We start from the raw sequence: 12,403 nt of genomic DNA on the forward strand, positions 1-12,403 counted from the left end.
TCGGAACAAAGCAAGTCTTATAAAGCTAGCTGACATGAGATTACGTCTGTGGTAACGCATACTCGACAGATCAGCGGTTTGCCCTTATTACATTGCCTATATCTGTATATGTTTACAACCTTTGAACTGCATAAAAAAACATCAACGATTAGAAAAACAACAGTCTGGCGCATTCTGAACAAAGCAAGTCTTACAAAACTAGCTGACATGAGTTTCCCTTCTGCGGTAACGAATACTCGAGAAAGCAGCGGTTTTACCTCATTTCTTATGCCTACATGTTTACAAACTTTGGACGGCATAAAATACACATCAACGAACAGAAAATTGAGTTTCATTTAAAAGCAGCATTATTTTTCGCGTAAGTGCGCCGTGAGTTTGTTTTCGTGCTAATTTGCCCCACACGAACAAAGAATTTGGGAACCGCTACGATAGAGCATAACCATACTAATACTTCCAAACCAGCCGATCTTTTCGTTTGTTGTTGACCCCAAAAATCTCATGACCTAGTCACATGAAATTTGAAACTGGTAAATAGATTTAGTTTCAAGGAAGCAAACTTTATTCAAGAAGTCTATGATGGGCCATAGTTGGCAAACAGAGAAACTATAAAAAAGTAATTAACTAAAAGTAGTGTTCGATCATTCTTAACTTGCGGTTGACACACTGTCTAGAGTCTCTAGACTCTAGACACAAACGAAAAATGAATTCTTAGAACGAGTAGAATGCCTGCTCATGACGTCGGCTAGCGGTTACGCCAACCACCCAACTGCGACGAGGAGTAAGTACCACAATCTTCTCGCTCATAATTATCTCCGACGGCATACGAACCCGCACAGGGCAATAACTCTGTAACAGGTGTGGCAAGCGTAATCAACACAAGGAGAGGGAATCGCGGACTCCTTACTGTGACGTATCTCACTAACCCCTTGCAGATCACAGCTTTCATAACAAGTTCTTTGTTTTAAAATGTAACCGGACGAGAGACCGGTTCGCCATGTGATTAAACCGTTTTATTGACTTTCCTATCTTCCAGGATAAATATGTAAATTCTATTCTATCCATTTTATTAAGAACTTCTGGAATTAATTCTACTTAGGCATATACGAGGTGTCCCTAAATGAATGGAACCCATTTATTCGAACACCAAATTTGTAGGTTCCATTGATTTTGAGACCCCCTGTATAGCAGACGTGGGCACACTACGGCCCGCGGGCCAAATCATGCTGCCTAAACTAAACCAAAACCAAAGTTTGATGTTTTGATTTTAACCAAAAAATATATCAAGTAATTTGTTGAGATTGCGATTAAATTTAGTTTTTGCACGAGGCTTATTGTTTTCCACTTTTTGTAACACTGTAACTATTGTTCATAAAATGTAACTTTTTACGTCACACTTACATGGCCCGCCAGTCTAGGTGGGCGGATTCTTTGGCCCTGGTCAAAAAACCTTTCCCAACCCTGCTGTATTCATCTTCATACACCCCCAGAATAGAATAAAAACAGCTTTTTAGCATATCAAGTGATTTCATTAAAAAACATTCATTTTATACAAAATCGAACAAGTTGGCACAACACATGCACAATGAGTTTGATAATTATATGAATACAGAAAACATTGATTCAAAAATATATAAAATAGCTTTCAACCAGAATGATGGCCCATCGTTGTCACGCTTAAAATTGAAAATAAAAAATAAAATGAAGAACTTAAAATAAAAGTAAAATAAAAAAATAGTTGTGAAAAAACAAAAAAAAATGAAAAAAAAAAAATAAAATGCAAAAAAAAAAATAAAAAATAAAAACGAAATTATAAAAAAAAATATTAAAAAAAAAAAAAAAACGTAAAAAAAATAAATAAAAAGGTTGACAACGATGGGCCGCCTCGTGGCCGCGTTTTTATTTTGAGGAAATTTGCTTCGGCTTGGGACCAACGTTGTCATGCATAATCCTATGCGCACAAACGGTGTTTCCTGGGTTTCTAACTCACTACTGATTTTCTTGAGCAATATTCAATAAATTCAAAACGAAAATGTTCTATATATTCTCCCTGCTACAAGTTCAACTAGAAGTAATATATTTATAATAATGATAAGAGAATATAGAATTGAGTACAAAAATTCGGAAAATTTGTTTTTACGTGTAGAAGGTAATTGAATTGGAAAATGCTGCTCAGCTGTCCGGACACTTTTGCGATACCGGTACCGTCTGACCGTACTTGTACCCATGCAATCACTCATGAAACAAATGGGAGATACGGATAGTCTAGCTAGTAGAATATAGTGAATCGAGGGATGGATTGAGCGCAGCCAGTTACAGGTTGTGCGAAATATTGATTACCAGCATGGTACCGGTTATTGTAATTGTCATGAGGGTAACCTACGGTACCGGTACAGCCAATGGCGGGTCAAACTTTTTTGCTGATAATGGTGCTCCTTGAACCTAACTTCAAAATAAATTTTTGGGGATAAATAAATTATAAGTTAGATGTTGTTATAGACAGATAGACTACCTACCGTGCGTGAGACTAAATAAATTCAAGTACCGTAATAAATGAATGTTTAAACATCAATATTCAAATTAACCAACAAACTCACTCTTGTGTTACATGTCTGCATGTCTGATGTGATAATTTTAAGTAGACAACAAACAGGCTCGAATATTATGGCAACGTCCAAGGCCTAATGGTTTCATATCAAGAGTGAATATACTACTTTAATAACATGTTGATTGTTTATTTAAAAGACTTGCAGATATACCGGTACCGGTACATTTGAGGTCATATCTAAAAATGTCTGACGAGTGGAAACATGATGAGCAGTCGGAAGCTGCGGTGAAGAGTTACGTTAAAGACGGATTGAAAAGGCAAGAAATGCTCAATTTTCTAAGAAGAGACAATGCATGATATGGTTGGAGCTTGAGTACTTTGAATTGATTGTCTGCGATATTTCAAAATATATTATATTGACCACCATGTCAATGACAAACCCAGGGAACACCGTTTGTGCGCGTAGGATTATGCATGACTACGTTGGTCCCAAGCCGAAGCAATTTTTCTCAAAATAAAAACGCGTGACAACGATGGGCCACGAGGCGGCCCATCGTTGTCAACCTTTGTATTTTTTTTTATTCACGTTTTTTTTTTAAATTTTTTTTCTATAATTCCGTTTTTATTTTATTTTCGTTTTTATTTTTAATTTTTTTTTTATTTTCTTTTTTCATTTTTTTTAATGTTTTTTCACAACTATTTTTTTATTTTACTTTTATTTTAAGTTTTTCATTTTTTTATTTTATTTTTTTTTCAATTTTAAGCGTGACAACGATGGGCCACCATAAATCAGAAATCTGGAGCCTGAAATTAACGTTCTTGCAGGCTTTTTAGCAGTTTTTCTAATCCAGGATGTGCGATATTTTTGCCGATAGGTCATATACACATTTTTGTTGGTGGGCCACATTACCAACTTCAGACGGTTCCATTACATTTGAACCCACGTACATTTGAACCCACGACAATCGCACCTGCATACTATTGCGCCTATGGAACCGGTGGATATACGCATGGGTTAAAATGTACGGTCACCACTTCAGACATCTAGCCCATGTACACAGGAATTGAAAATAATTATCACAAGATTTACGCAGCGACAAGAATAAAAAAATAATTGTGTATTTTTACCCATGTGAGCGCCTTTTTAAACATAAACTGTCAAATTAGGATCTGGCTAGTAAAATCCAATTGTACACAAGAAAGGGTACTCCCGTAGTGTGTGTACCAGGTTATGGTTAGGCGATAATTTTATTCCAAATTTCCTTATTTTAGTTCTATTACGAGTTCGGGGACTGTCAGTGTTAGACAAGTGAATACGCCGCTGCCCATAGGTTTTAGTCCCTCATAGTTAGGCCATAATTTCAGGTACAAATAGTACGGGAGTCACTTGGCTAGTCCCCGAACTCGTAATAGAACTAGAATGAGGAAAATTATGGCCTTACCCTAACTTTGTACACATACTACGTTACGGTGTCCACCATCTTGGTTCGCATACTAGTATAGAAGCACCCTGAAGTGCGCCCAATGGGACATAAAATATGATAGTAATTAGCTTCAATTCAATAGAAAAATTTTATCAAAAGGAACAATAATTGCACTAATTCTCGGTATTCATATATATATGAATAATTATGTTACAACCAATATGCTGAATATGTGAAAGTCATATAGAACAGTGTTTTAAATTTAAAAACTTGATTTTGTGAAATTTCGCGACCCAAGGATATACTCAAATAGGGGATCCCGAAGCATGTGGCGCACAACCTGAACCTAGTATGCAAACCAGGTTAATGTTCAGGCTGTGCGCCATCCTGGTGCACATACTTCGGGAGCGCACTCAAATACTATCTGATATGCAGTACTTGTATGAGCAAAATTAAATGAATAATATAAAACAATCAAATTTACGTAACACCTATTTTTCAAGAAAATATTTTTGCGTTATAGACGTGTATATTCGCCACAATTTAATTATACCTGTATCTTAATCATACGGTATTGACCCCTCCCTCGAGTCGCTGATATCCTTCCACTTCTAATTTTGGTGCCCAGATATTCAACTTTGAGAACCAGTGATATATATATTGCAATACATTACCGCTCAGTTCGCTTACACGACAACTTCGACTGCAGTTTACCAGCTGACATATACATTATGAATCAAAACTCAATTTAACAATTCGGCTTTGCCTGTTCTCGTTTCAATTTCTCATCAGTCTGACGCATTCAAAACAAGGCAAGTCTTATAAAACTAGCTGACTAATCCTTATTTCTTACGCCTACATGTTTACAAACTTGGAACGGCATAAAATACACATCAATTATCACAAAATTGAGTTTCATTTAAGAGCCCAAAAGCTGCATTTTTCGAGTAAGTGCGCCGTGAGTTTGTTTTCGTGCTAATTCGCCCCACACGAACAAAGGGTTTGGGAACCGCTACGATAGAGCATAACCATACTACTGTTTCCACAACAACCGATCTTTTCGTTTGTTGTTGACCCGAAAAATCTCATGATGATGATGATCACCTGAAATTTGAAAGTAGTGTTCGATTATTCTTAACTTGCGGTTGACCCACTGTCTAGACTCTAGACACAAACGAAAAATGAATTCTTAGAACGAGTAGAATGCCTGCTCATGACGTCGGCTAGCGGTTACGCCAACCACCCAACTTCGACAAGGAGTAAGTACCACAATCTTCTCGCTCATAATTATCTCCGACGGCATACGAACCCGCACAGGGCAATAACTCTGTAACAGGTGTGGCAAGCGTAATCAACACAAGGAGAGGGAATCGCGGACTCCTTACTGTGACGTATCTCACTAACCCCTTGCAGATCACAGCTTTCATAACAAGTTCTTTGTTTTAAAATGTAACCGGACGAGAGACCGGTTCGCCATGTGATTAAACCGTTTTATTGACTTTCCTATCTTCCAGGATAAATATGTAAATTCTATTCTATCCATTTTATTAAGAACTTCTGGAATTAATTCTACTTAGGTATATAAGAGGTGTCCCTAAATGAATGGAACCCATTTATTCGAACACCAAATTTGTAGGTTCCATTGATTTTGAGACACCCTGTATAGCAGACATGGGCACACTACGGCCCGCGGGCCAAATCATGCTGCCAAAACTAAACCAAAACCAAAGTTTGATGTTTTAATTTTAACCAAAAAATATGTCAAGTAATTTGTTGAGATTGCGATTAAATTTAGTTTTTGCACAAGGCTTATTGTTTTCCACTTTTGCTTTTGCAACACTAAATATTGTTCATAAAATGTAACTTTTTACGTCACACTTACATGGCGTGCCAGTCTAGGTGGTCAAAATTTTTAGCCCCTGGTCAAAAAACCTTGTTCACCCCTGCTGTATAGGGTAATAAGCTATTCATCTTCATACACCCCCAGAATAGAATAAAAACAGCTTTTTAGCATATCAAGTGATTTTATTAAAAAACATTCATTTTATACAAAATCGAACAAGTTGGCACAACACATGCACAATGAGTTTGATAATTATATGAATACAGAAAACATTGATTCAAAAATATATGAAATAGCTTTCAACCAGAACTGTGGGGCATAAAACTAATGTTTTTGCAGGCTTTTTTGTCAGTTCCTCTAAGACAGGGTGTGAAACATTTTTACCAGTAGGTCATATACATAGACATCTAGCTGGCCTACGCAAAAAAAAATGGCGGGAAAGGTAACCTTAGATCAAGGATGTGCGACACTTTTTATTGGTGGGCAATATCACCAATTTTAGATATTTATATGATGTATTTTACCCAAATGAATAGGGCCTTTTCAAACATAAACTGTCAGATTAGGATTTTATGTTAGATGTAGAAAAAATTGAGTGTTCACAAGGGCCACACTATATGGCCTCTCGGGTCGGGCTGCGTCCCGTTGGCCGCCTGTTGCACACCTTCCAATCCAAGTTTGTTTTTTCTGACATGTAAAAAATTAATTGTACACAAAAGACTAACAAAAAAGTAAGCGCACAGTTCACTAAGAAAATTGAAATTGTTTAGACTTTTTCCCCAACCAGTCCAATCAGATTGTGATAAAATGAATGAACACATTTTACTGGTGACGGGAAGCTGCAGGGAGATGATTATAGGCCATGGTTTCAATATCTAATTCAGCGGTTCCCAACCAAGGGCCTACAAAGGGGTTGCAGAGCAGTTGGAGAGGGCCACAGTGCTAGGCGCAATACTATTTTTAATTTCACTTTACAAAAAATTACCCGTTTACCTAGTTTCATTACTTGATAAGGTTATTTCACAGGGTATTTTCACTTTGTTGAGCATGAATTGTTTGAACATAATGGGATATGTAATATACAAATCATGATAACACTATAAATACCACTGAAATGATAAACAGGGAGCTATGAGTGCTCAAGTTATCCAGAAAAGGGCAATACGAGGTTTGGAATGATTAATCCAATTGAAAGTCAATAACATTTAAGTTACAAGAGATTTTTAAACTATGTATTGAATGCGGCCAGGCTTTCAAAATTTTTGTGTTGCATTACCTTCATCAAACAGTCATTAATTTAAAATTTCACTAAAGGTTAAAGGTCAGAATAATTTTGACAGCGTTATCACAGAACGAAAAAGCTCTGAACCCACAGCACTGGTTTTATTAACACTTGTACAAATAAATGAAATAACTATAATGATATTATAAGGATTTGTGTTCTATAGAGCTTGAAGGGTTAATGTATGGGTGTGATTCTCCAGCAGTTAGGTAGCATTCTGGATCCATGTTGGGGTCACAGGCACGAGGAGGGGGAGGGGGGGTTATAAAGCGCATGATAGATTTTTGAGAAACGAAAATATTTGAAGTGTGCCTTATATGAAAAAAAGGTGCTCCTGAAGTATGCGAACCAGGATGGCGGACATCGAAACGTAGCATGGGTAACAGGTTAGGCCCTAATTTTATTCCAATTTCCCTTATTTTAGTCCTACTATGAGTTCGAAGACTAGCCAAGTGCCTATCGTAGTATTTGTACCTAAAATTATGGCCTAACCCTAACCTAGTACACATATTACATTCCGATGTCCGCCATCTTGGTTCGCATACTTCAGGAGCCCCGAAAAAAATATGGTAGTAATTTGCTTCAATACCACAATAAATTTCTGCAAAAAAACAATAATTCCAAAATATTGGCATATTTAAATGTAATTTACAAAAGCTTCATGGACGGTTGGTTGACTGCAATTTTTGTGTAATAAAAATGACAGAAAAAACTTCAAATACGGCATCCGCAATCCAAATATCCAAAAACAAAAATTCAAATGCAGGATGCCGATTTTAGTAGAAAATTGTAACAATCATTGGGGTCTCATGTAGTTTCGTACCACAATAACTTCTTGTGGGCATGGTGCAGGTGGGGTTAGGAATAACATATGCAAAAATGCCGGTTGTAGTAAAAAAAGATTTATAAATAACCGTTCCGAGTATTTTATTTACATAAGATTGATAAAACAGGCTATCATTTAATTTCTGAAAACTGTGGTAAAAATTGCCATCATTCATTTATTTTTTCTTCTCTGTGTTATTTACATGAGTTTACGACTCAATATAGAGTATTCAATATTCCAGATTTAAAAACATATTTCTGAGTGTTTTACTGTCTTCGCCGTAAAGGTTACAAATGGAGAAATAATTTCAGATGAACAAGTTCAAAAATAACATTGAAAAAGATTATTAAAATAGGAAAAAAATGAAATACTAGCTTATCAACGTATAAAATGTTATACAGATAACCGTGCAATACAGGAAAATGATACATATATTGTTACCATGTCACATTAGAAAAATAGTTTAATGACCTTGTGTAGTACCATTTGTAGTACAGCACCAAATAATAAAAGAGCATCGTCCAAAAGCAAGTACCTTTGTTTATTTAAGAAGGTTTGATAGGCTTTCCTCTCCTCCCAAACAAGATTATGTAATGTCAACATGATTTTTGTATAAAAATATACTTTTACCTTACTATCTGTTATTTGTAGCTTATTGTTAGCTAGTTATTTTCGAGGGGGCGTGAGACTTGACAAACAAAAAGGGGGCGTGGCTTAAAAAGTTTTAGAACCATCGAGATAGTGGGTCCGGCCTTATATGATGAACCTCAACAAATTTCACCATTTTCCATGATTTTGCTCAAAAACAGGCTCCTATACTTGTGAGAGAGGAAATCTGATAAGACAGTACAATCAAATTGCAAACCATAGCATATTCGGTGGATGGCCTGAAAATGGAGGAGTCTTTAGGGTCTAAAAAGCGTTTCAATCTACATTGAGTGATGAGAGATTAGCCAGAAATTTTGAAGTTAGACTGTAACAGCTAGCACGTCCAACCAAGTCTTGTGGGCTTAAAAAAGTGTTTCGAACTAAGAAAAGTGCTTTTTTACCTTTCCAAAGCGGGGAAGACAAGACAATCCTATAAACCTATGTATACGCCCCTGCAATGAGAGTGATGATTGGCATAAGGTATAAAACCTAGATATGTAATCTGTGATGCCAATACGGCCATGTCTCACGCTTTAACAGCAAGGTCATCTTATAGGGTTTCCTTCTCATTTAGATAATTCGATCAGTGATAAGAAGATAAGATTTTTGATAAAATGCAACTTAGGCTTCCTGTAGAATATTAGGCAAATTATTCCTACATGGCAAAAAAGAGGGTGCACCTTGAACTGTATGCTGCTATGCTATTTGCAAAAATAATTTGATGGTGAAAAAGTGAGAGGTAGAAGAATACTGTTCAATATTTCATGATGCTGTAAAAAATTATTTTATGTTTGTTCAGAAAAAGGTTCCAGACAAGAAAACAACACAACTGAGAGGAATCACGAAATTGAAAAAGCGATTTTTATTACTTTAAAAGCAGTGGTTCCCAAACTGCAGCCCAATTACAGACTGTGTAACGATTAATCCGTCCCGCCGAATTTGAAAGTGAAAATCACAGTTTGAGCACTTGTATATTCATAACATTTTAATTATACAGATATTGGCCCATTGTGGGTGCGTGCACATCCCGTTCCTGGCCTGTAAACACCTTTTTGGTTATAATTTTGTCCCCCAGTCGATCAACTTTGGGAACCACTGACTTGGAGCCATACTAAGCTAAGATTTTCAAAAGAGCATACATGATGAAAGCAGAGCAAAAAAAGATATAATAAGTATAAAAAGTAATACAACACCAAATAATGACTTAAAAATACAAAAATCACACAAGTATGAAATAAAGATACAAAAATTTGGTCACATTTGTAATATTTGATAAATTGCTTCTAGTTTGTTATTTCGCTACTCCCATAGTGTGTGTACCAGATTGGGGTCAGCCATAATTTTATTTCAATTTTACTTATTTTAGTTCTATTACGAGTATGGGGACTGTCTGTGTTAGCCAAGTGAATATACCCCCTGCCCATATGTTTCAGTCCCTTCACACAATTTGATGTAAAATTGACGAACAAAATTAGTTACTTCCATATTGGTACACACACTTCAGGACCGCCATTATTTCTATGCAAAACATCAACATTTGTGTATTATGTGGGGTATCCTATGCGCCATACGAAAATCTTTTTGATGTCACGGACAATGTTCCAATCATCTCCTCGACAAGAGTTGACCTCGAATCACGATTTATCAAAGATATAAAGTCACCCAAGCGATCTAAATTAAATAATTCAGACTATGACTTAACTTACTGGGAGGTGGTTCTCTGAAAGATGTTGTTAACACTTGGCAGCCACCTAGTGCATGAACGTTTATAAACCCTTTACTGCCACCTAGTGCATTTTTAAAATTAGGTCAGCATTTACCATCTGGGAAGAAACTCTTTTCCACGGACGAATTTATAATTTTTTGGGATGGGAGGGAGATTTCATTCTGTAATTTCGTACTGTAAGACTGATATTGTTCGGCTTTAGTAATATAGGGTGTCCATAAAATCTTGAAATTTTTTAAAATTGCGAAGAGAATTTATCAATATCATATATTGTTTTGGCCCTCACAGATGTATTAAATGAAGTAAAAATACTTGAACAATTACTGATTAAAAAGAAACAAACTTGGTTGAGATATATTGAGAACTGACTTCATAACAAAATTGTAAAGGGACTTTATAGACACGCTGTATGTCGGTATGCACACATCATGAACTATTCATACTATGCAAAAACCAAAGTGCGAGTTGAGCGTAACACTAGGTAACTATCGATTAAATAATGAACAATGAATAGCAACTGAGTTAAGCAACCGCATAGTGAGGGAATAAGGGTTTCAAAATATGCAGAGTGAGGCTATTATTGAAAAGTTGGCATAGCGAAGGAGGAATAAAGTGCCAAAACTATCAATGAGTGGGAATTACCCAAAAAGGTTAAATCACTGAATTAAGCTATAATATTGGGTCTTCAGGAGAAGGTATATCTGTAGTGCGAGTGTCGTCAGTTATATCGACTAATGTTGCTTCTTCCTCGCTTCCTGATTCGTCAGCAAGCTCGTCATGGTCTAGAAGTTGCGTCTTTTCACTAGTTTGATGTCCGTTAGCTGTCCGTGTGAACAAACGATCGTATAAAGGATTGTGGAAATTCGTCTAAAAAGAGATGAAATACGTTCAAATCTTTTAGTAGTTATGACCGAACATTGTAAAGTGCACAGAGCCTTTTCTATTTCCAGAATATATGTCTCCTCTCAAATCTCATAACACATGACCTGTTTCAAACAAGGCTAGATAAAATCAGTCACTGAAATCTGATAATATATTAAAGAATCTCTCTACAGACTCCAAGGTATACAAGCGAGCATTTTCATCTATCTAGTTAATCTGGTAAAGGAATATTGATAGTAACCCAGGAAAAGTCAGTTTTCAGTAAATCGTTCAAGAATGAGCAAAATCGTGTTAGAAAGGTATAAGAATTTTTACTCCAAATGCCACAAAATAACATTAAAAATAAATTAAAAATTTTTATTGGGGGGAGGGAGCATCGCCCTCAGCCCCTACGTAAGCATATGCTTTTGTATCTGAGTGAGTGTGCATAATCATCTTCTGCGCAAATTCCCTTTAAATAGAGACTGTACCTTTTCTGATTCATCTAGATCACTAGTGTCAGTAGAGAGCATTCCTTTTGCTTCGCCGTTAGATGTTGGTTCGCTTGCGTCATCTTCATCAATGTCGAGTCGTTCTGGTAATATAGCGCCATCTGGTTGCAGTTCAACGTACAGCGGATTGTTGACGGAACGATTATTCATTCGTTTGTGACGGAATCTGTCGATGTAAGAGAGAATGATGTCAAGGATTTACATACATTACAGGAGAGAGAAACCAATAAGACGGCTAATCATATCCAGTAACTTTGGAAGGCTTCACACTCACCCAGGGGCGGATTAAGCCCCTTTGGTGCCCTAAGCACTGGAGACTTCGGTGCCCCCTCATGTGTAATTTAATTATAATAACAATAACCACATAAGTGTATTATCCATTAAACATAATTACAACCAACAGTAAATAAAACAACTTTTACGAACATGTTTAGGTTTTTTAACTGTTATATATTGCCGATATATATATATATCGGTCGTTTACTGCCAATATGATGTAACGTCAAACACGCAATATCGGGCCGATATATCGGTTGAGCTCTAATCCTGAGGGAGTGTGACAATTAAGATTCATGCCTCCAGTCTCAACGTGAATCGAAATACCAAAGGGTGGGTACAAGTCACAACTGTAGTTTGAAATTTTACGGGAACCTATTAGTCTACTTCAGAGTGGTTCAAGGTTGCTAGGTTGAAGGACCGCAAGAACGTTTGATGAGGTCTCGCGGGCTGCAAGTCG

General features: G+C 36.5%; 1 protein-coding gene across 2 annotated transcripts in view; it reads right to left on the reverse strand.

The window, feature by feature from the left end:
• Positions 1–5,973: 5,973 nt before the first annotated feature.
• Positions 5,974–12,403, reverse strand: part of LOC120329279 (prolow-density lipoprotein receptor-related protein 1-like) — a 151,017-nt gene continuing 144,587 nt past the window's right edge. For both annotated transcript variants that reach the window (XM_078118342.1, XM_078118341.1), the window contains exons 95-96: positions 11,647–11,833; positions 5,974–11,161 (exon numbers count right to left, since the gene is read on the reverse strand). In XM_078118342.1, coding sequence (XP_077974468.1) covers positions 10,964–11,161; positions 11,647–11,833 — 385 coding nt within the window. In that variant the 3' untranslated portion in view covers positions 5,974–10,963. The remainder of the gene's footprint in view (positions 11,162–11,646; positions 11,834–12,403) is intronic.

The sequence above is a fragment of the Styela clava genome, chromosome 12 (genome assembly GCF_964204865.1).
Source record: "Styela clava chromosome 12, kaStyClav1.hap1.2, whole genome shotgun sequence".
Taxonomy (NCBI): domain Eukaryota; kingdom Metazoa; phylum Chordata; class Ascidiacea; order Stolidobranchia; family Styelidae; genus Styela; species Styela clava.